The 23,901-nt window shown below is 35.9% G+C and overlaps 1 protein-coding gene across 2 annotated transcripts; it reads right to left on the bottom strand.

Moving 5' to 3' along the window:
* Positions 1–772: 772 nt before the first annotated feature.
* Positions 773–22,995, bottom strand: LOC131416323 (T-cell surface glycoprotein YE1/48-like). Of its 2 annotated transcripts, none has more exons than XM_058558771.1 (9): positions 22,824–22,995; positions 15,909–16,011; positions 14,381–14,497; positions 12,987–13,076; positions 11,803–12,045; positions 9,937–10,079; positions 8,028–8,134; positions 1,785–1,946; positions 773–1,700 (listed from the first exon to the last, which is right to left on the bottom strand). In XM_058558771.1, the coding sequence occupies exons 1-8, from the start codon at positions 22,878–22,880 to the stop codon at positions 1,799–1,801; spliced, it is 1,008 nt and encodes a 335-aa protein (XP_058414754.1). In that variant the 5' UTR covers positions 22,881–22,995; the 3' UTR covers positions 773–1,700; positions 1,785–1,798. The 2 variants fall into 2 exon arrangements, with proteins under 2 accessions (XP_058414754.1, XP_058414755.1); XM_058558772.1 differs by lacking the exon at positions 773–1,700 and adding an exon at positions 3,664–3,814 and having other exon boundaries at positions 1,886–1,946.
* Between the last annotated feature and the right edge of the window lie 906 nt (positions 22,996–23,901).

The following is a 23,901-nucleotide window of genomic DNA, read 5'->3' as shown; positions in this document are numbered from 1 at the left end:
GGAAGACAGATTGGGAGAAAGTATTTGCAATACATATATCTAACAAGGGATTTGTATCCAAGTTATGTAAAGAACTCTTACAATTCCATAATAAGACAGACAAACAAAATTTTAAAAAAGAGAGAATAGACAATTCAATGGGCAAAAGATTGGACAGATACTTCACAAAAGAAGATATACAAATTGCCAATAAAGACATGAAAAGATGCTCCATGTTGTTAGTCTTCAGGGAAATACAAATTAAAAACCACAATGAGATACCATTACATACCCACCATAAATAGCTAAAATTAAAAAGTTTGACAATATCAAATCTTGCAATGATATGAAGCAACTGGAACTCTCATATGTTGCTACTGGGAAAATAAAATGATGCAACCACATTGGAAAATGAACTAGAAGTTTCTTACAAAATTAAACATTCACTTACCATAAGATTCAACAATCAAATTCCTAGATATTTAATAAAAAGAAATGAAAACACATGTCCACACAGAGACTGGCACATAAATGTTCATGGTAAGTTAATTCATAATAGCCAAAAACTGGAAACACATCAAATGTCCATAAGTGGATGAACAAATTATGGTATATCCGTACCATGCAATACTACACAGTAACAAAAAGAATGAACTGATGATACATGAAAGAACATGAATTAATTTCAAAAACATGCTGAGCAAAAATAAGCCAGAGACAAAACAGCACATGATGTATGAAATTCCATAATAGGCAAAACTAATTTATAGTGACAGAAAGCATGTCACTGGTTGTCTGGGGCCAAGTGGGTGGGGAGGGGCAGAAAAGAACTTTTGGAGGTGATGAAAATGTTCTTTGTCTTGATTTGATGGTATTTAAGAGGTGTACACATTTGTTAAAAACCCATTGATCTCATGATTTAAAAAAGATGCATTTTATTGCATGAATGTATGACTCAATAAGGTTGATTATTAAAATGTCAAGGTCAAGGAAAACAAAGAAATCCTGAGGAATTGTCCCAGATTAAAGGAAACTAAAGTGACATCACAACTAAATGTATTGCATGATCCTGAACATGGAGGAAAAATACCTATAAATGACATTGTCGGGACAGTTGACAAAATTTGCATATGGATTATAGATGAAATCATAGTAGTGTAGAAATGTTAAATTTCCTGATTTTGATAATTGTACTATGGTTATAAAAGACAAAGTCCTTGTTCTTGTAAAATATTTAGACAAAGGAACATAATGTCCCCAATTTATTATCAAATGGATCAGTATAGAAAGAGAAAGAGAACTGTAAAGTGCAGCTAGAGCAAAATATAAACAAATGGTAACTATGGGTAAAGGTTATATGAGAGTTCCTGGTACTATCGTTTCAATGTTAAATGAGAAGTAAGCATCTAAATGAGGGATGGGCAGGATAACTATTTTTTTAGTTCTTTATTGTGCCATCTCTCCAAGCCTAAGCCTATTGAAATGATTTATCCTATGGATAAGGAAGATCCAGAGCTGTCTAATTGGCTCTGTGGGTAGTTCAGGGAAACAGAAAGAGAGAATTTCTCAGGGTCATTAAAGAGAGGGGTAACTGATTTCCAAAGACAAAATCTTCCCCGCTTCCCCTAGAAGACAGCCGGCATCTGATCTCTTAAATCACGGTCCAAAAGAGCATTTTCTTCCTCTTCCAACTCATCTCTTTTTCCACAATGGAATAAGTCCTGCTGTCAAAAACATTAATTTGTAAATAATCACAAATTATCACAGGAAAAAAACAAACAAAAAAGGACAAAATTCCAACTCACCCTTTCTTCTGTCTCTACTTGAAGCAGCCAGTGGAAACACAGTCAATTCTCTTCTCACAGATACAATTATAGGTTTTGGAGCAATCAACATTTGTTATTCTTGTTGAGCTTAAAAATGCACATTGTCCTATCCCAGTAGGCAAACTCACTATTGTAGATTTACTGTAGAACAGAAAACATATATGGTCAACTGTTGAATTCTGAAGCTTACAATAACATAAATCATCATCTTTTTAAGTGTGTTGCCTAAAGATCTGGAATATGGAAATGTTAATCACAACTTCATCACTGAAAGATTTTCTTTTGCTCTTATCCTGTTAAATAGAATAACAGCCTCTGGATCACACCCGTAATCTTTGATTCTATTCCACACTGGGAATTTTTTTTCAGAAGGCAAAATTACCTTGTAATATTGCTAAGGGACCAGAATATATAGCAAACCTGCTCTCTTATGTTAATTTTTTCAGTAAAAGCAAGAGATTAAAAAGGAGAAGAACTGAATTTCTGTGACAGAGATAACCGGGTCTCATGTGCATATACCTTAAAGAGAAAAAGCAGAATTGGAATATAGCCAGAGATGAAATTGTTTAATTGATGTTTTAATTTGTTTTGTTTCTTTTCTTTCTCTACCCCATAGTTAATAATTATTAGCTAAAATATGACAATCCATTGAAAAATATCTAAATGCAGGAATTCTATTTTAGCAAAGTGGTAAGTTAGACACCAGAACTATCTTCCTATTGAAATAATTAAAAATGCTGAAAATAAATTTAAAACTTCTTCAATAAATTTATGAACTGGAAAGAAACAAATTCATACTCAGGCTGAGGGTTAAGTAAAGATGGGAACTCAAAAGGGTAGGTGAAGCTCTGAAGTCATTTTACCCTTAATTGATGTAGTAGGCTGAATAATGAATTGCACCCAAGATTCTAAACAGAAGGCAAGCTATAAAGAGTTGAGACCCCAAAGGGATATATCTTCAGTATAAACCACCCAAGAACTGTCTTTGAACCTTGCACTTATAAGAGAAAATGAATAATCGCACCTAAGAGTTCAAAACCATAAATCATCTCTCATATAATTTGCATTTGCTATATTATTTAAGAACATTAAAATAGGCTACAGGAATAAAGAGAAACAAAGAAGGAAGATAAATGAAACTAAGTAGCTTGTGAGGCATAGGCAGAACACATAAGATGTATTAAGTATGGATAAGTAAGTTAGTAACCTATGGGACGTGAGGTATAGATACAGAAAGTAGAGCATATGTGTGCTAAACGTAGAAAAGGAAGAAAGAACAATGTAGACACTAAATATAATACTCCAAATATACATGACACACATAGATACTCAACATTCATGAGGTCCGAAGTTCCCCACCCATTGGTGACACTCATTCTGGCCCTCTGTCTAAGAAACTCAAATAAAATCCATAGCTGCTCATAAGGTTAATTAGAAAGCTGCAGCTGTGGTCAGGCTTACATGCTCCTGCATCTCCTGGATAGAGAAAATGTGTATGCTGGGCACAAGAACCTTGTGTCTGTTGAGACCCTTTACTTGAATCTCAAGTCTGGCCCTAGAAACCACACCATCATCAGGAAGGGTTATGGGGCAGAGAGAGTCAGGCCATACGAAGATTGCCTAACCCAGGATTCAGGTGATCCTTTCACCCCCTAGCACCTCATCCTAAATGTGACAACCTACCCAACTCATCCAAGTGTGAGAGGCATTCCATTTCTTTCCCTCGACATAGTGCAATGTGTTTTAAATTAATTTAATTAACTATACAATTTAAGTATGTTTATTTGGTCCATGAGCCTTTCTGTTCTGTGACCTCAGAGATTGTTTGCCTGAAAGTGTACTTACAGGCTGAGATTACCTTAAGGTAATTTCCTGCATGACATCATTTGTAGGTTTGCAGCCCAGAATTACACTACTTGGAGGGCCCATATTTAGAAATAAAAGTAGCCCTGGAAAACGGGTGATGTCAGGATCTTGGCAGAGTGAGCTCTTCCCTTAGACTCTCCTCCCTAGGACGCAATGAAAAGGACATTCATAAACCAACGGAGGACACTCACACAACACAATAGACATCTGAGAGACCCATGCAGCCATACGCCTGAAGGTGGAGGTGCTGGACCCTCCAGGAGGCAGTAAGGAGATATCCCCTCCTTCCCCAAACTGCAGTGACCTAGGGACTTTCCAGCAAGAGGACATAAGGCTTACAAATATATATGCACCTAACACAGGAGCGCCAAAGTATATAAAGCAACTATCAACAGACCTAAAAGGGGATATTAATAGCAACACAACAATACTAAGGGACCTTAAAACCCCACTTACATTAATGGATACACCATCCAGACAGAAAGTCAACAAGAAAATACTGGAATTAAATGAAAAAGTAGACCAGATGGACTTAATAGATATATATAGAACACTCCATCCAAAAACAGCAGAATACATATTCTTCTCAAGTGCACATGAACATTCTCAAAGATAGAACATATGTTGGGAAACAAAGCAACCCTCAATAAATAAGAAGATTGGAATCATATCAAGCATCTTTTCTGACCATAATGCTAGAAAACTAAAAATCACCTACAAGAAAAAAGCTGGGAAAGTGACAAATATATAGAGACTAAACAACATGCTACTGAAGAATCAATGGATCACTGAAGAAATCAAAGGAGAAATCAAAAAATATCTGGAGACAAATGAAAATGAAAATACACCATACCAACACATATGGGATGCAGCAAAAGCGGTCCTAAGAGGGAAATTCATAGCAATATGAGCCTACCTAAATAAACAAGAAAAATCTCAAATAATCAATCTTAAACTACACCTAACAGAAGTAGGAAAAAAAGAACAAACAAAGCCCAAAGTCAGCAGAAGGATGGATATCATAAAAATTAGAGCAGAAATAAATGAAATTGAAACCAAAAAAAAAAAACAGTAGAAAGGATCAATGAAACTAAGACCTGGTTCTTTGAGAAGATAAACTAAATTGACCAATACTTAGCTGGACTCATTAAGAAAAAAAGAGAGAAGGCTCAAATAAATAAAATTAGAAGTGAAAGAGGAGAAATTACAATGGACACCTCAGAAATACAGAGGATTATAAGAAAATACTATGAAAAACTATATGCCAAGAAGTTGGACAATCTAGAAGAAATGGATAAATTCATAGACTCATACAAGCTCCCAAAACTGAATTGAGAGGAATCAGACAATCTGAATAGACCAATCACAAGTAAAGAGACTGAAACAGTAATCAAAACCTCCCAAAAAATAAAAATCCAGGACCAGATGGCTTCTCTGGAGAATTCTACCAAATATTCAAAAAGATTTAATACCTATCCTTCTGAAACTATTCCAAAAATTGAAGAAGACAGAATACTTCCTAACACATTTTACAAGGCCAAAATCATCCTGATCTCAAAGCCAGAAAAAGACAATACAAAGAAGGAAAATTAGAGGCCAATATCACTGATGAACATAGATGCAAAAATCCTCAATAAAATATTGGTAAACCAAATACAGCAATACATTAAAAGGATCATACACCATGATCAAGTGGGATTTACATCAGGGATGCAGGCATGGTTCAAAATGTGCAAATCAATCAATGTGATACACCACATTAACAAAATGAGGAATAAAAACCACTATAAGACATTATTGAAAGAAATCGATGATGACATAAAGAAATAGAAAGATATTCCATGAACATGGATTGGAAGAATAAACATAGTTAAAATGTCCACACTACCTAAAGCAACCTACAGATTCAATGCAATCCCAATCAGAATCTCAAGGACATTCTTCATAGAAATAGAACAAAGAATCCTAAAATTCATATGGGGTAACAAAAGACCCCGAATAGCTGAAGCAATCCTGAGAAAAAAGAACAAAGCTGGAGACATCACAATCCCTGAATTAAAAATATATTACAAAGGTATAGTAATCAAAACAGCATGGTACTGGCACAAAAACAGACACACAGGCCAATGGAACAGAATTGAAATCCCAGAAATGAAACCACACATCTACAGACAGCAAATCTTTGAAGGAGGAGCCAAGAACATACAACAGAGAAAGGAAAATCTCTTCAATAAATGGTGCTGGGAAAACTAGACAGCCGCAAGCAGAAGAATGAAAGTAGACCTTTATCTTTTGCCATACACAAAAATTAACTCAAACTATATTAAAGACTTGAAGGAAGACGTGAAACCCTAAACCTCCTAGAAGAAAATATGGACAGTGCACTCTTTAACATCAGTCTTAGATGGATCTTTTCAAATACCCTTGTCTACTCAGACAAGGGAAACAAAAGAAAAAACGAACAAATGGAACTTCATCAGAGTAAAGAGCTTCTTCAGGGCAAAGGAAACCAGGAACAAAACGAAAAGACAACCCACCAACTGGGGAAAATATTTGCAAGTCATATATGCAGCAAAGGTTAATCTCCAAAATTCATAACCCACTCACACAACTCAACAACAACAGAAAAACAACCGAATCAAAAAATGGGCAGAGGATATGAGCAGACATTTTTCCAAAGAAGATATACAGATTGCCAATAAGCACATGAAAAGATGTTCAACATCACTAATCATCAGGGAAATGCAAATCAAAACTACACTGAGATATCACTTTACACCTGTTAGAATGGCTGTAATCAACAAGACAAAAAAGAGCAAAAGTTGGAGAGGATGTGGAGAAAAGAGAACCCTCATACACTGCTGGTGGGAATGCAAAGTGGTGCAGCCACTATGGAATATATATATAGAGAGAGATTTCTCAAAAATTAAGAATAGAAATAGCACACACCCAGCTATCCCACTACTAGGTATTTATCCAAAGACCTTGAAATCAACAATTCAAGGAGACTTATGCACCCCTATTGCAGCATTGCAGCATTGTTCATTGCAGCATTATTCACAATAACCAAGATGTGGAATCAACCCAAGTGCCCATCGACTGATGAATGGATAAAGAAGATGTGGTATATATATACAATGGAATACTACTGAGCCATAAAAAAATACAAAATCTCCCCATTTGCAGCAACATGGATGGACCTTGAGGGTATTATGTTAAGTGAAATAAGCCACACAGCGAAAGACAAACACCATATGATTTCACTCAAATGTGGAAGATAAACAAATACATGGACAAAGAGAACAGAGTAGTGATTACCAGAGGAGAAGAAGGTTGGGGGGTGGGCATAAGGGTTAAAGGGGCACATATATATGGTGACAGATAAATAATATTGTACGACTGAAATTTCACAATGTTATAAACTATTATGACCTCAATAAAAATAATAATAATTTTTAAAAGTGGCCCTGACTCAGAGCCCCAAGGCATCCAACAAAAGCAAATTCTATCTTGAGGAGCCACCTTCATCTCAGTCCTTGAATAATTTCCACAGCAGCTCAAAAAAGAAAAAAAAAAAAAAATCACTAAACTCTACAAAGAAAATGGCGTCGTGAGCAAAAGCCAGCAGAAACAATAGAGTGGACCCACAAAACTTCAAATATAAGAATTACCAGATATCAAATATAAAATAGCAATGTTTAGCATCTTTCAAGAAATAAAAGACGGCTTGAAAATATGAGTAACTAGAAAGATTTGGAAACATGAAACAATTTCTAGAAATAAATAACGTAACAGTTCAGATTTTTGAAAAATCATGGAACAGTTTAACAGCAGATTATAACTAAATTTAAACATAAGAGTCTACAAAATTCTGCACTTCAAAATTGAAGAACCATAGTGCAGGGGTGTGTGCGTGTGTGTGTATATACTCACATACATTTATGTTTATAAATAATATAAACTAATAAAGTAAAGGAGTTTCAAAGGAATTCTTGGGATACTTAAAATATTCATTTAATGTTGTGGGAGGGATCACTTTGACTGAGTCAGGATGGTTCAATCTCTCCATATCACTTCACTTTATGATTTTGTTTTATTTTGTGTACCTCATAACACATACTTCTGAGCATGTGTTTAGCATCATAATTTTATTGTTATTAATAACTCTGTGTGACACATCTCTTCCTTTTTAACTATACTTCCTAAAACACTTTCCTAATCATTCTACTTATTCTGACCAATGATGTCTACTTGAAAATGATTTAAGCTGTGCAAAATACGAGAAGATTCCTTTTAGATACAATCCTTCCAACCCCAACACCAATATTAGAGTTTGAATCCATTCTAGAGACTTACGTTCCAGAAAATGTGCCATTGTCAATCCATTTCCACTTCCTTTCCTCTGCATTATATGATAATCCAATCCAGTAGTAGTTTCCATAAGTCTGGGGTTGAAGGAAGGCCTATAAAGGAAACAAAATATATCATGTGACTAAATTCCCACCTGTCAGATGAATGAAAAGGACAGGTAAAGGGCCCAATTGTTTCTAAGGCCACTACTCTGCTACATCATCCTTCATCCCTCCTTCTAGAAAACCTTCTCTCCCCACAATTCCTGTATTTTCATTTTTCAAAGTAATTTTCTACAAGATTATTTTATTTATTTATTTATTTTTGGTGAGGAACATTGGCCTTGAACTAACATCTGTGCCAATCTTCCTCTATTTCGTATGTGGGATGCTGCCACAGCATGGCTTGATGAGCAGCGTGTACGTCTGGGCCCGGGGTCCGAACCTGCAAATGCTGGGCCACCGAAGTGAAGCACACGAACTTAACCACTATGCCACCAGGCTGGCCCCCGGGGTTATTTATGTTAAAAATGGTTGCCAGTCTCATAGATTATTTAAAAAATGGAAAATTTTAAAATCTAAATATCTAACAATAGGAGACTTGTTGAATAATTTATGAACTTTATGAAACCATTCAAAAATCATGTTCCAGAAAAATACTTAAGCATGGAGAAAAATGATATTACATATTCTTAAGTGAAAAAAGGAATCTTTAAAATAAATTTATTAAAACAACAGGTATATCTGGGGAGATGTGCCTGGGAGCCTTCAGCATTCAGCTTCAAAACTGAAAGACTGGCAGTAGTTCAATAGTTGGAAGAGGTGAGGGGAAAAAGGGAAGTATTTGGAAATATTTACTGTCCTATAATGTAATATATCAAAGTGACATATCACATAATGTCTGATTAAATGACAATGTATTTTAAAATATAGGTTTAAATTTAACCTTGTTTTACTGCAACAAACATAAAAACTTATTTTATGACTTGATCTCATAAATTCTTTTATGTTGTGATTTAAAACATCTATTAGATTTGCATATAAATTTTGTGTTGTTTTCCTAAAAGATAAATAGAGGTTTCAGTCTGATCTTTACAAACATCTCTCTATAAAAACACATTTTATGTTTGTAGATAGTTTTTATTAGTAATAAATTAAAAAGATAATTTTGATATTGTTGTCACTGCATTTTCTCTTTTTATAATTCTTTTTGAAAGCTATACATCTTGATGTAATATATAAGAATAGTGATCAAGTAAATGTTACCTAAAGATGCAATGAAAACCACCATAAGGCTAATTTGTAAAATTGTTATCACTTGTATGTTCCTCATTATTATCTCCATTTTGTAAATAGGAAAACTGGGGCCCAGAGAGGTTAAGTACTTTACGCAAGGTCACCCAGCCAGTAAGTGGCAGAGCTGGATTTTACCCCAGGCCCCTGTATTCCTAATAGTAACTACCAGACTACACTGCCTCAGGGCTCTTAACTGCCACTTTATGTGGAGAAAGAACCGCTGGGTCCAGGCTGCGATTCACCAAAGGCTTAAGTACTTCATCGAAGGAAAAGCATACTTCTCCATGAGCAAGTTCCCCTGCAGACTCCTTAGAGAGGGAGGTGATTGCAAAGACCCAAACTGCACCTTCAAGGGGGTTTCTATTTTAGAAATAATAAAGGTTGTCAGGATAGATAATGTGTATTGAATGTTTAGTAACAAGATCATATGCCTATTAGCAGGCAGGGGTCTCCTGGTTGACTCTTAACTATCTTAACAATTTTTGCTCACTCAAGAGACACAACACAAAGAATAACTACAGGTCCCTCTTTCTGGACTCCCTCCTGTCCTCAATATCTTGGGTCCAAGAATGGCACACAGAGTGCAAGAGAATAAAAGTGAACATAACAATCCATGATACCAGTTCATCTTCATCATCTATCTTCAAAAGAGATAAACTGCAACTTTGGCAAGTCTGTTTACATCCCTTCCAGTCTTTTTTTTCAGTGGTAAAATAATAACACTTTCCTCCACAACAGGACCCGTGGTCTTCACAGAGTTTGCCTACAACATATAAGGTGAAACATTAAACTTCTTGTCGTCTGGTATTCTGTTAAGCAGAGTAATATATTTATCAGCCCTCTATAAATACTCTTAATAGCTATCAAGAATGATAATATGAGGTTCATCCATATTCTAGAAGGCCAAGAGATATCTGCACTCTCATATTCATTGCAGCGTTATTCACAATACCCAAGATATGGAAACAACCCAAAGTCCACCGATGGATGAATGGATAAAGAAAATGCGGTACATACATACAACAGAATATTATTCAGCCTTAAAGACAAGGAAATTCTGGCATATGCGACAGCGTAGATAAAGCTTGAGAATATTGTGCTAAGTGAAATAAGCCAATCACAGGAGGACAAATACTGCATGATTCCACTTGCATGAGACATAAAAAATAGTCAAACTCAGAGAAACAGCAAGTAGAATGGCGGTTGCCAGGACTGGGGTGGGGTGGGGGTCGGGGAATGAGGAGTTGTTGTTCAATGGGTATATAGTTTCAATTATACAAGATAAGTTCTAGAGATCTGTTGTACAACATAGTGCCTACAGTTAACAATACTGAATTGTGCACTTAAAAACTTGTTAAAAGGGTAGATCTCATGTTAAGTGTTCTTGCCATACACAAAAAAAGGAACAGGAGGAAAATTTGGAGATGACGGATATGTCTATTGCTCACATTGTGAATGGTTGCACAGATATATGCACAGGCCCAAGTGCCTCAAATTGCATACATTGAATATGTGCAGTTCTTTGTATAATAATAATACCTCAATGAAGGTGTTTTAAAAATAATAAAATAAAATTCAAAAGAAGATTCTGGAATGCCTTCTAAATAAAATAAACATTATTCTTTGGATTTTTTCCTCCTCATGTATTTTACAATATACCAAATTTTAAAAATATTATTGATCCTCTAGTAATAAAGACAGTGAATTTCTATTAACTACCATAACTAAATGATACTAAATATGCAAAATCTCTTTGTAAACTCTAAATCCTAAACAAATATTTAGTAGTTGTTGATTAACCAGGTCAATTCATTTCATTGTCATGCATGATAACAGAGTTTACTGTATGAGATTTAATATTCTTATCTCTTGGATGTTTTTAATGGTATCATCACACAGAGTCGCACAAGCATCAACACTATGGCGAATCTTACAGATGTACTGGGGAATATGTATTGATCACAAATAGACCATATATCTGAAGTCAGGGCAGAATGGATACATACACACACACACACACACACACACACACACACACAATTATCTTTACAACAGCATCCAAATAAAAGGCCTTGTGCCCACTAGTGCCTAAGTATGTTTTTACTGATAGCCTCCATATTTCATGTCAGCAAAAAATAGGAGTGTCTAATTTGCCCACAGTTCCAAAATGACCCAAATTTTCAGGGGAGCTGACATATTATTTCACCTTCTAGGAGAAGTAGGAATGCAAGAACCGCCATTGAATTTTGGAAACATAGGGCTCCACTAATCCAAACATGGCTTCTGGGGTCTTAATCCCATGTTTGAAACACATAAACCCAAATACCCACTACATCCAACAGGCACAGTGTAAAGTTGTCCAGCAGACACAGATCTCTAGCATATACCGTACGCCTGTTTGTTAGGCCTCAAAGCCTCTGGAGGGGAAAAAATAACGAAAAAACATGCAATCTTTCATTCAAGATTTCCTCCTGTATCCAAAATACCTGTATTTTGCAAAGACTTTGAAAAGCTCTCCTGTTTTCTACGACATCTCTTCTTTCCTATAAAGAGTGAGTCCAGTTCCTTTTTCTGCTGAAGAGTTTCATTTTTGAGAATGTCATATTCTAAAGTCTTCTTTGTCAGAAGTTGCTCCTTTAAGTAGCTATCATTTTTTATATTGTGGTACTTTTGACTGAGATTTCGTAGAATTTCCTCCTGTTGATGTTTTTCTTGAATATACTGAAAAACTAAAATTAATAACATAGATACAACACAAAAAAGTACTCATAATGCTTAAATGTTGAAATTTAATGGAGAAAAAGTCTCACTTTGACAAACAACCCATTTCATTACTTTAATTAGTAATCTGACATTTAGAAAGTAACACCTCAATAAACTGACCACAGAAATAGAAACATCAAATTTCTCACTATTAGCAACTTAAGTGTAAAATAAATAAAATAAGCTATCTGCATAAACTTATAATGGCAACACCTTACTATTCAGTTTAGTTTCTTTTTAACAGTTAGCACATCGTTTACAAATAGGCACCAAAGTGAAAATCAATCAACATTTAGCAACACTGAAATGAAATGAAAATCTGCATTAACAAACCTGAAGAGATAGCACCATTATTATTGGAGTAGATGGAATATCCATAGGAGAAACGAGAGGAAGATTCAAATATGTAATTTTATCTGAGTGTAACATATTAATGATTTTCTCTAAAGACGTCACGGAATTCAAATAAAAGATAAATGTTGAATTCAAGATCATCTAACATCCACACATAGGATCACTCTTTTTACTAAACCATTTCTTCATTGTATACTTAGAAAAAGTCAAGAGAAAGTCATAATTTCTTTTGAACAGTTGTTTCGCAAAGAATGTCTATCTAAAATTCACAATGATCTAAACTCGGAAGGCAGAATATTACTGTCCTGCACCAGAAGGAATGTTACCATGTATTATACAGAATAAAAAAGTTCATTACTGACATAGTCAGTGGGATAGGTAAGTAAAATGAAAATGACACTGTGATGTGTCTGAGGAAAAATCACCAAAAAAGAGCCACCTGGAACACTCCCCAATTACAGCCAAGGAACAGTTATTGGATCCTGGTTAATATCTGCACAGTTAGTGCTTACTGCTGTTACTCAGACTTGAAGGATATATTCCAATTACTCACTCTTTGTCCCCAACACTGTGACTGTCACCAATAGAATTAAGCAGAGGATCCCAAGAGTCACTACAATGAGATGCCAGGTCACTGAAAACTCTTTAAACAAAGAAGGAAGAAAATAATCATTAGGAATAGAGCCTCACCCGCTACTAACCTTAACCTAGGACACCATTTGGAACAAAAAGACAATCTTCTCCAAAAATTTTACAAAACTATATCATACAAATTGATTTAAATTTGTGGTCTAGTCATTACAGTTTTAAAGTTTCAGATTTCTGACTGACATACACCCATTGTAGAAATCCTACACACAGGAACAGTCCTACAGGATTTTAAAAGTATATCCCTGACAAAAGCACAGATGGCAATAGACACAATACACATTTATGAGAATCCACACTGACATGTATACTCCTTCCTATGATCACGATTAACCATGAAGATGAAGGACAAAGCAGTCAATATTCTTGAGAAATTGGTGGCCAGTAGTGGATATTCTGAAGCTGCAAATGTGATTGGGGTTCATCCTTAAAGGAGTTTCCAAAAATCAACTTCCTTTTTTTTCATCAGTTCTATTTGTTTGTAGTCAATACTACGTTTATCCTCCTACTTTTCAGGTCCTTACAATCTAAAAATTGTATCTCTGTCACTAAATTAAACAAGTAAAAGTTATTCTTAATTTAGATTTGTGACAATATTTGAGGGGAGAGAGAGAGAATAGAAAAATTAGAATGTTCCTTTTAATTTGAACATTTTTGCTTCTTCATTGCCATTAATGTTTGGTAAATATTTAAGACATCTAAAATATCTTTTGTCTGAATAAAAATATTGTTTGTAATGCATATTTTTCATTTCTCATTCTGTAAGACTTTTATTTCTCTAGAAAATGTAATCTTTTCTTGAGACTCTAGTCTGCCCTTTACTTTTATTTATTTATTTTTTTTCCCTTTTTCTCCCCAAAGCCCCAGCAGATAGTTGTATGTCATAGTTGCACATCCTGCCAGCCGCTGCACGTGGTACGCCATACCAGCACGGCCCGACAAGCAGCGTGCCGGTGTGCGCCCGGGATCCGAACCTGGGCCGCCAGCAGCTGAGTGCGTGCACCCAACCACCAAGCCACGGGGCTGGCCCCTATCCTTTACTTTTAAAGGCCTCATGAATTCCTCTTAAACAAATTAGAATGAAAACATTCCATTAGCTTCTCAAATTTAAAAGAATTCATTAATTTCTCCATTCTCACAAACTTTAAAAAAAAAAAAGGCTTGTCCTACTAGTCTACACAATTATGATTTCATATTACCCTCTGAGAACCTGAAGCACAGATAGGAACACTTTTTTCAAAAGTCTAAAGTTTGAGAATCCATAAGAGACAGGTGAATCTAGATGCTTAAAACAGATACCTTTGTCATCTGTTTTCCCAGGCCTTTTAGTACCACAAGGCTTTAATCTACTTTGTGACTCTGAAGGAGACTGAAGAACTCTCAAGGAGGAATAAATCACTTCCTGATTGCTCATGTCTAGAGTAAGAAGAGAAATATATTTTGCATTAAAACTTTGCAACAGGATGATTTCTGTCTAAAGAGAAATTAAAATGTCAGTCTATAGGAACATACCAGGATTAAAAGGTATGTGTGTATATGTGTACGTGTATGTGGCTGGGCTGTGTGTTTATTAACTCCTTTCAGTGCCTATGGCTTGTAGACTGAGCTTGATTTATTTTAGAAATGGAAAACCTTTCATATCTCTGATAAAGTCATTTATTCTCCTAGTGATTACACTCATAATTATTAGAAAATACAGAAAGAATTTTTTTTAAATCTACCAATAGATTGAATAGCCTGGGTCCTATTCACCCAGCCAATTTAGCTCAAAATGTTCAAAAAACATATACAATTGTTAGGCATAATTGGTACCATCCCAAATTACTGAGACATTTTAAAACTATCAATTTAAAAGCAAAAATTCTATGTTTTTGAAATTCTGAAAAAATATAAATATGTTGGCTTTAAAAAAACTTAATATACACGTCCAGATCTGGATATAAATATTAAAAGGTTCTTGCACTCTTTTAAATTACAACATGACTCTACCAGAGTGTTTCCCGAAGTGTATCCCACACACCATCTGCAAAAGAATTATTGAGGGTTAACACTGCAGACTGGTTAACATTCCAGATTCCAGTGACCCATGCAAGATATGCTGAATAAAAATCTCTTAGGTTGGAGCCTAGACACTTGTATTTTTAATCCCAAATGATTCCATGCATATTAAAATTTTAGAAATAGTCTTCTAGTGAATGATGTTGCCAGAAAAGCCTATGTGAAAATAAATTTGCCAGTGGGCAGTCATTAGGTAATATCTATAAAGGATTCAATCTATTAATGATATTAAGATAAAAAAATTGTAAACAGTAAATACTTAAAATTTACCTTGTTGCTTATATTAATGAGTGTGAAAAGATGATATCCAGAAAACAAGAAATATGGAAAACAAATTGCACATGTAACTAAATTCTTTTAAAAGTTTTTTAATTTATAAAATTTTCTAATCTTAATTATGCACATTTTCTCTAATTTCCTAAGGAAAAGGAGTTTTTTCTATCACAGACTCCTTTAATATTGATAAGATAATATACAAATCATTAGACTCAAATAAAAAGTAATTAAGCCCCCAAATCCCTCTTCACTTAGATAACACAAAGCACGTTGAAAAAAGGAAAATAACTCTCCATGAATGCTGAACTAGTTTTCACATCCTTCCAAGTTAATGCAGCCCTAAAGCAATCAATAGAGAATGCTTTCCCATCAATTCCATGTTCATGCCAAGTCATCTGTAATAAAATGCCATATTCCTAGAATCTTTCCTTTATAAGTAGGACTAGTAGTATAATCAGGTACAAAGATCTGGAGGAATGAAAGCAGATGTTACCTGTGTCTGTGCCATGCAGTGATGCAGGTGGAGGAAGCTGACCCAAAAACGAGGTGGGAGAAGTTGGCCTTTCCAATCCTGGATCCGTTGGATGCGTGAGAGGCTGCAAGACGGAAGGCAGAAATGAATTGTCTCTGAGTGGTACTACAACTCAAAATTTTCTGCCCCTCCTCTTGACCAAAGTGGTAAAAGGAAATTGTATGATAAAAGCTGAGGTTGACGGGAAGGGAAAAATGGTCATGAGCAATATCTTCCTCCATTTCAACTAAACAACCACTTAGTACTCTTCGCAAAATAACAATCAAAATCTCTGTTTGAGGACTGAAAAGATAAAGGAACACAGCTTTGTAGAAAACAAAAACTAGTATCTTTAACAAAAACTAGCACACTTAGAAACTGCTAGTAAAAACAAATGATAAAAATGTATATATATATAAATATATATATACATATACAGAAGAATTATTATTACTAGATTCTTTAACTCATAAATAACCTGTTATAAAATTTCTTTTACATGTTGCTATTTGAAAAAAAGATTATTTCTTTTTTCCATTTATGTTTATTGCAGATAAATGTATTTTAGAAACTATTTTAAAAAATCCATAACTCCACTATAAAAACTTTGATGTATATTCTTCTAGTTTTTTATCCGTACATTAAGTTTACTGTCAAAGTTGATGTCATTCTATACACAACGTTTTTGATCTACTATTTTCCAATAAATGTTTCTTCTTTTAAAAAAATATTTATCTAAAATGTGATTTTAAAACCATATACAGTTATTACCCATAGAGATTATACCATAATTTATTAAGGTAATCTCCTACTGTTGGACATTTACATTGTTCTCAATTTTTGCTACTATAAAAAATACTTGGGGGCCGGCCCGGTGGTGCAGTGGTTAAGTGCACGCGCTCAGCTGTGGTGGCCGGGGGTTTGCAGGTTCGCATCCCGGGTATGCACGGACCCACTGCTTGTTAAGCCATGCTGTGGTGGCGTCCCATATAAAGTAGAGGAAGATGGGCACAGATGTTAGCCCAGGGCCAATCTTCCTCAAGAAAAAAGGGGAGGATTGGCGTCGGATGTTAGCTCAGGGCTAATCCTCCTCACCAAACAAACAAACAAAAAATTTGGCCTGTACTTTTGACTATTTTCCTAAGAAAATTTTTTAAACATGAAACTACGTGGTCCAAGGATATATACAATAAAGAACTTTGACACTTATTACCAAATGCCCTCCAGAAAAGTTGTTCCCATTTATACACCACTAGTTGTGTATGAAAACGTTCACTATTGATTTCTAAGAGATACTGGTGAATTATTCCTCTACTTGAGTTTTGTGTATGAATCTTATTTCATGAAGATCTACATCCTTCCAGCTAAAAGAAATTCATTTCTAGAACTCTGTTTCTGTGAGCCAGACCCTGCCAGAGTATATCCAAATCTCTCATTAAAGTTCGCTTTCATTTGACACAGGCCTTGTCGATCTTCTGACGTACAGCTCTATGAGGCCCATTTACATTGCTCTTCAAATCAAGTGGCAGTGGTTAATATGGAGTGTGGAGGAAGAGGAGTGAGGTGTGGGACACAAGGGGAAATTGATTATGCAGAGGCAAACCCACACCTACTTCACCAGGCTCTGACTAAATTCCTTGCTTATTCTTTTCTTCTCTTACTCACCTCTAGCCACAACTAAACCATCACACTTTAGAAAGCTTGCCCATTCCTCAGTTTGCTCATGCCCCACATCTCCTCCCAACTACTTTACAGACACAGTCTACTGAGTGATCTCACCACTAGGACCCAGTCTAGCTGTCTGCCTGTTGTTTGCCCTCAAGTAGCCTACTTCTGTCCCTCAACGCAGTCTTTAATCTCTGAATCACCACTGAGGTCTGCCACTTGTCACCATGTGCAGGCAGTCCACTGAAATACCTCCCAGAGACTAATTTAATTTAATAACATAAGCAAAGCTTCATGGGTGGAGTCTGGACACTTCAGGAATACTTGCTGCTGGGCATTTTCTTCCCTTTACCCTAATCCTGGGTTGGCTTTGTCAATCTCAAAACAGAGAGAGATCCTCAGCCCTTTATCCCAATGCCAAAAATAAAGAAATAAAAGAAGCTCTGTTGAGAGAACATAGGGTGTAGGGCTGGGAGAAAGAGTAATGGTTGTTGAAAAGGTGGCAGAGATACTATCATTTATTGGAGGACCTACTGTGTGTATAACCATATTGAAACCTGTGTGTATAACTGTACTGAAACCTCTCAACGCTGACAGCTATTTATTATCGTCCCCAATTTACAAATGTTGAAATCAATGTTAAGAGGTTAGTTGACTTGCCAAAGGACACATTATTGCTAATGCTTGACCCATGTTTAAAATCAGGCATGACTGAATACATAGAGTAAAATGGACTACGGATTCTAAAGGGCCTTGATTTTCAACAAACCTCTGCCACGAATCATGAATTCTGGAACCAGGCAGATCTGGCTTGAAACACCAGCCCTAGCTTCTATGTGTGATTTGAGGCAAGTTACTTCACTTCTCTAAACCTCGGATTCACCACAATAAAATAGGGATAATATTTGCCTTCCAAGGTTGCTGTGAGGATTAAATGAGATAGGGTATATAAAGTGCCTAATCAGACCTGGCAAATATATAGGAGACACTCATTAAATGCTAAACATTATTATTTGAGGTCTAAGATTCAAATTATCCCTAGCTGTAACCATTTGAACAAGTCACTCCAAATCTTTAGCCTCATTTTCCTCACCTGGTAATAAGAATATCACTCACTTTCTAGACTTGGAAGAATTCAATGAGATTATCACTACAGATAGGATTTCTTAGACTTCAAAATAGGTAAATGTTCATTTTTTCTTTCTCTCCCAAGATTCTATAAATAGTGGAAGAGCCAAGACTGAAATCCAGAAATCCTGTCACACTGAGCTAGGTTGTCTATCCTAGCATGTCAGGTTTGGAGTGCAGATGCTTGGAGGAAAGTTTGTGTGTGTACGGGAGAGGAGACGCACATTAGCATAATTTAGGAGCTGGGAAACATGTGGCAGCACACTGCTACCTCTTTAGAAAAACCATTCTGTAACCTCAGATCTGGTTATTTACATCTTACTGCCCGTGGAGACGTTAGTAACTTTGAGCTTTTTTTCTGTTTTGATTTACACCCTTCCAGCTGGTGGAGGGTAGACAGTTCTCATGATGCAAGCTAGACAGGTAAAGAATACTTTTTTATACTTACATAGTTGTCTGTCTCCTCTATATAAACTCTATAGGGTGAGTGCATCTGTCTTGTTCATTATTATACCTGCAGCACATAGAAGAGATACGAAGCCTACATGTGTACTCGATGAACATGTGCAAGTTAAGAGAAATTGACTACAAAATCTAGATTTTTCAGTTTTAGAAAGAGGCAGAATGAAATTAATGATTGAAAAGCCAAATTGTGTAGCTGTTTCCTCTAAGCTCTAGTTCCTTTTTATTACTAAGCTCTGAATTTCTAGATAAGGCAAATTTCTTCTTAAATGAGAAGACAACCAGCATCAGAAGGTAACAGTAGTAACTTCAGATGAGACTAACTGAAACTCCTAGCATGGCCCTTTGATCAAAGAAGCACAAAATGGGAAGCACCAAACTTCATCTAGTCCCAACCACAGTTAATAAAATAGAAAGATGAGAAATTTGAAGAATGTTTTTAATGCTCTTGAACTTTGTCTTCCGAATTCACTTTTTTGCAAAACACACATCCACATACACAAAATGACTAAATAAAGCATTCATGTATTTATTTCTTGGCTGCTTTGCTGCAAAGCCTTTTTTCACTTGGGAAACCACACATTTTACCCATCCCTTCCTGACAACATTAACTTTGTCAGCTAGAAGCTTAGCACACAGCTTCTAGTCACACCTGCAAGCTTTCTGGTCACACCTTCAAACCTCAGTGGCTTATCATTTCACAGCAGCACGCAGTTCTTCCTGTCCTAAACTGAAGTAAAGGATGTCTGGAATAACCACCAGCTCCCAGGGAAAGATGGTCTGTATGACTCTATTGTGAGGAGTAACCTCACCTGGCCAGGTTCCTACCTCCATGGTAATTTGTCCTAATGCCTAACCTTTACATCATTGAGTGATATTAAATTTCCTGGGTCTTACATTAAAACTCAAAAGACCTCTTGTTTGAGGTTTCCTGTTCCCCTAATTAGCCACCTCATTTGTCCTTCTCATCTTTACAATAAAAGCTATTCTGAGTCAGCCCTGATGGCCTAGCAGTTAAAGTTCCGTGGGCTCTGCTTCAGTGGCCTGGGTTCGGTTCCCGGGTGCGGAACCACACCACTTGTCTGTCAGTAGCCATGCTGTGGCGGTGGCTCACATAGAAGAACTTACAACTATACACAAATATGTACTGGAGCTTTGGGAGGGGAAAGAAAAAAAAGGAGGAAGATTGGCAACAGATGTTAGCTTAGGGCGAATCTTCCCCTGCAAAAAATATATACATACATTAAAAAAAAAAAAATAAAGCCATTCTAATGCTCTAGACTTAAAATCCTCTATATTGTCTCAACTGGCCTCCAGCAGTCAATCAAACTATAACCATTCTTTCTCCAATTTCTAGGTAACTAAAAGTGCGGGCCATCTCAGGAAATAAGACAGCATGAAAAAATAATGGCAAAAAAAGTATTTCAGATGGCTATTTGGGATCTGCACCACCAAGGGATAAAGTCTACTCACAGGTTGAAAGGGAAAACAGCTCTGTGAAGTAGTGCCATAATTAAGAATTTTGATTCTTCAGTCAGTGTTCTCTCCACTATATCACACAGTTCAGACTTCAAGCTTACCCTCAAATCATTCATTTACCATTGTTGTTTATTTTCATTAAATTTTTTGGATTTTCTATTCTAGCTCATTACTAAATGCTAGGAAACCAATTATGAAAATAATCAATAAACTTAATGTTCACACAAAAACCTGTACATGGATGTTTATAGTAGCTTTACTCAGAATTGCCAAAATTTGGAAACAACCAAGATGTCCTGTAGCAGGTGAATGAATAAACTGTGGTACATCCAGACAATGGAATATTATCCAGCACTAAAAAGAAATGTGCTATCAAGAGACGTGAAAAAACATGGAGAAACTTAAACGTGTATTATTAAGTGAAAGAAGTCCATCTAAAAGGCTACATACTATGTGATTCCAACTATATGACAGCATAGAAAAGATAAAACTATGGAGACAATAAAAGGATCAGTGGTTGCCAGAGGATGGGAGCAGCGAAAAAGGAATAGGCAGAGCACAGAGGACTTTTAGGGTAGAGAAAATACTCTGTATGATACTATACTGACGGATACATGTCATTACACATTTGTTCGAACGCATAGAATGTACACTAAGAGTGAACTGTAATATAAACTATGGACGTTGAGTGATTATTATGTGTCAATGTTGGTGCATCAATTGTAACAAATGTACCACTCTGGTGGGAGATGTTGATAACGGGGGAGGCTACATATGGGTGGGGGTGGGGATGTATGGGAAATCTCTGTACCTTTGTCTTAATTTTTTGTAAACCTAAAATTTTTCTAAAAAAATAGTCTTTAAAAATAATCATATGGGTCAGTGGTTGAACTTACAGCACAACCCATGTTCACAGGTCTCACACATTTCAAATCAAAACAAAGTAGTCTAACAATAGGATATATAAAATAAATACTCTCAGCCATCATTTATATTCATAAAAATGTCCATGTGAATAGACTCAGCCTGATATCGATGAAATATCTGCCTGCACTCTTAATTATAAGAAGTAGAGGCAGAAAATCTGGAAACTCAAAGGAAAATATATAAATAAAATAGAATAGTAGAGCCTGGCAGATCATCCCAATTCTCATTACTCCTCTATGCTGCGCTGTATTTGTTGCTTTGGTTGAGTAAGTTAAAAGTGCTCTACTCAGTCTATACATGAGAAATTAGGATCACAGGTGAGCCACATCCAAAAGACACATCCTTATCCAATGTGTTCAAATATATAACTCTGCAGTATGAGTATGCGCATATGCAAAATTCATGGTAATTGAAAGGGTTCCATAGCGACAGAAATGAATCTCTTCTACCTTAGACTAAGTTACAAAAACAAATAATCTGAAGGCAGTAAGTACAAAAGACAACCAGTCCGATAAACTTTTACGAAGCACCTACTATATGGAAAAGACTGTGCTAGGTGCTGGTGTAGTGACGCTCCATCCCATGAAGGGAAAAAGGAGGGATAAGGCGCAGAACCAGCACTCGGAAATAAGTCCGATTACTGTAAGAGGTCTCTTTATCATAGGGGGAGTAGAGGTGGGGACATGTATCCATGAATGCTGGATCCTGACGTGAATGCTATAAAAATCTAGTTTCACATAAAACTAGTGCTGTACAAAATTTAATTTTTAATGATCATTGTCCACCAGCAGCTTACAATCAAGGGCCAGTACAAACAAGGTATGAGAAAATCAGAGATAATATAAAATATTAACCCTAATGACCTATTCTCCAATCTTGCTTTGAATACGACAAACTTAGTAGATAACGGGGAAAGAGTATAACAAGTAAATCAGAGCTAGAAGGAAGTTAGAGAATAGGGACAAAGAGTTAATATGTTAAAGAGTTTTTAATCCAAGGACTATTTCCCCCCAGCCTTGCTCAATCTTGAGTGGATCATCTTATTCAACAGGAGCCACAGAATGAAGATTATTTTGAGGAGCAACCAAAAGTTGAGCCCATTGGAGGTTCAAAGAGCAATTGTTTCTCCCCTTGTCCTTGAGGTTGACATCTAAGTATAAGAGAATTATATGATTTTATACTGTACATCCATCAAGGTCTACAACTTGAACAGAAATATTTATTTTCATAAGAGACCTGAAGTGATGACAATGTAGTCTTGCACAATGAAGTGGACATCAGGTGACTTTCCATGGCAACCCTGAAGAGGATGCAGTGTCAAGAACCAGATAGCACTCCATGGCAAACAGGCCACCAAGCCAGGCTCCAGAGCTTCTCTGTCCAAAGGGTAGCCACAAGCCACATGTGGCTATCTAAATTTAATCAAAATTAAACAGCACTTTAAAAAAGAGTAGTCTATTGGCACCAATTACACCAGTTATTCCACCTTTAAGTGAAAAATCAACAGGACATGATTTATTATAATTGACTTATTACAGTAAAATAAAATCTTATAGAATCCAGATTGGCATATGGGTATTCATTTTACAATTCTTTCAACAGTTTTCTGTTTGAAATTTTTCATAATAAAATGTTGGAAAATAATTTTTAAAAACTAAATAGGACTATAAATTCAGTTATAGTAGCCACATCTCAAGTACTCAGTAGCCACATGTAACAGCTAGTGGCTACCCTATTAGAATGCAAATAGAGAACATTTCTATTATCTCAAAGGAGTTTACTGGACAAAGTAGCTCTCGAGTCCAACTGCTCAGGAGTCCTGGCAAGCCTTCAGAGACTAATTCTTCCACCCTAAGGTCAGTCTTGACTGGTCCCTGAGGTGAGTGGACTATGACTACCAGGACTGCACACTTTTAAAGAGTAGGGGTTCAGATGGAGGAGTAACAGTATACCAGAGACATCATTACTAAGAGAAGTAATGAAAGATCAAGTCTATCAAAAAAAGGTTGAAGGGAACTGGGAAACATGAGTGGGAACTGTGCTCATTAGGAGTCAAAATATAAATAAATAAACAAATAAACAAACACACACATACACATATATGTGTGTTTAAGTCTAAATTTTAAAAAACTTGTTAAGCTGAGAACTCATTTAGTTCCCACAGATACACAAAATGTATAGACTGTGAAATAAGGAATGAGGGCATAATAAAAGATGTGCCTAACTTGGGGTACTGACTTTACTGTTGTAACCCTTTAGGCAATCTCTGCTTATACTAAAATATTTAAATGTGAATAATCTCTGAGGGGTTTGT

Source organism: Diceros bicornis, chromosome 17, assembly GCF_020826845.1.
Source record: "Diceros bicornis minor isolate mBicDic1 chromosome 17, mDicBic1.mat.cur, whole genome shotgun sequence".
In the NCBI taxonomy this organism is placed as follows: Eukaryota; Metazoa; Chordata; class Mammalia; order Perissodactyla; family Rhinocerotidae; genus Diceros; species Diceros bicornis.
This window is presented reverse-complemented; position numbering and strand designations above follow the sequence as displayed.

Excerpts from the sequence above, each read along its gene's own strand:
- LOC131416323 (XM_058558771.1), bottom strand. The coding sequence starts at position 22,880 with ATGGAAAGTCACCTGATGTCCACTTCATTGTGCAAGACTACATTGTCA. Across the intron at positions 16,012-22,823 it reads CTACATTGTCATCACTTCAG|CCTCTCACGCATCCAACGGA; the intron begins GTCTCTTATGAA and ends TCCGTCTTGCAG. Across the intron at positions 8,135-9,936 it reads TAGATGATGAAGATGAACTG|GCCTTCCTTCAACCCCAGAC; the intron begins GTATCATGGATT and ends TTTCCTTTATAG.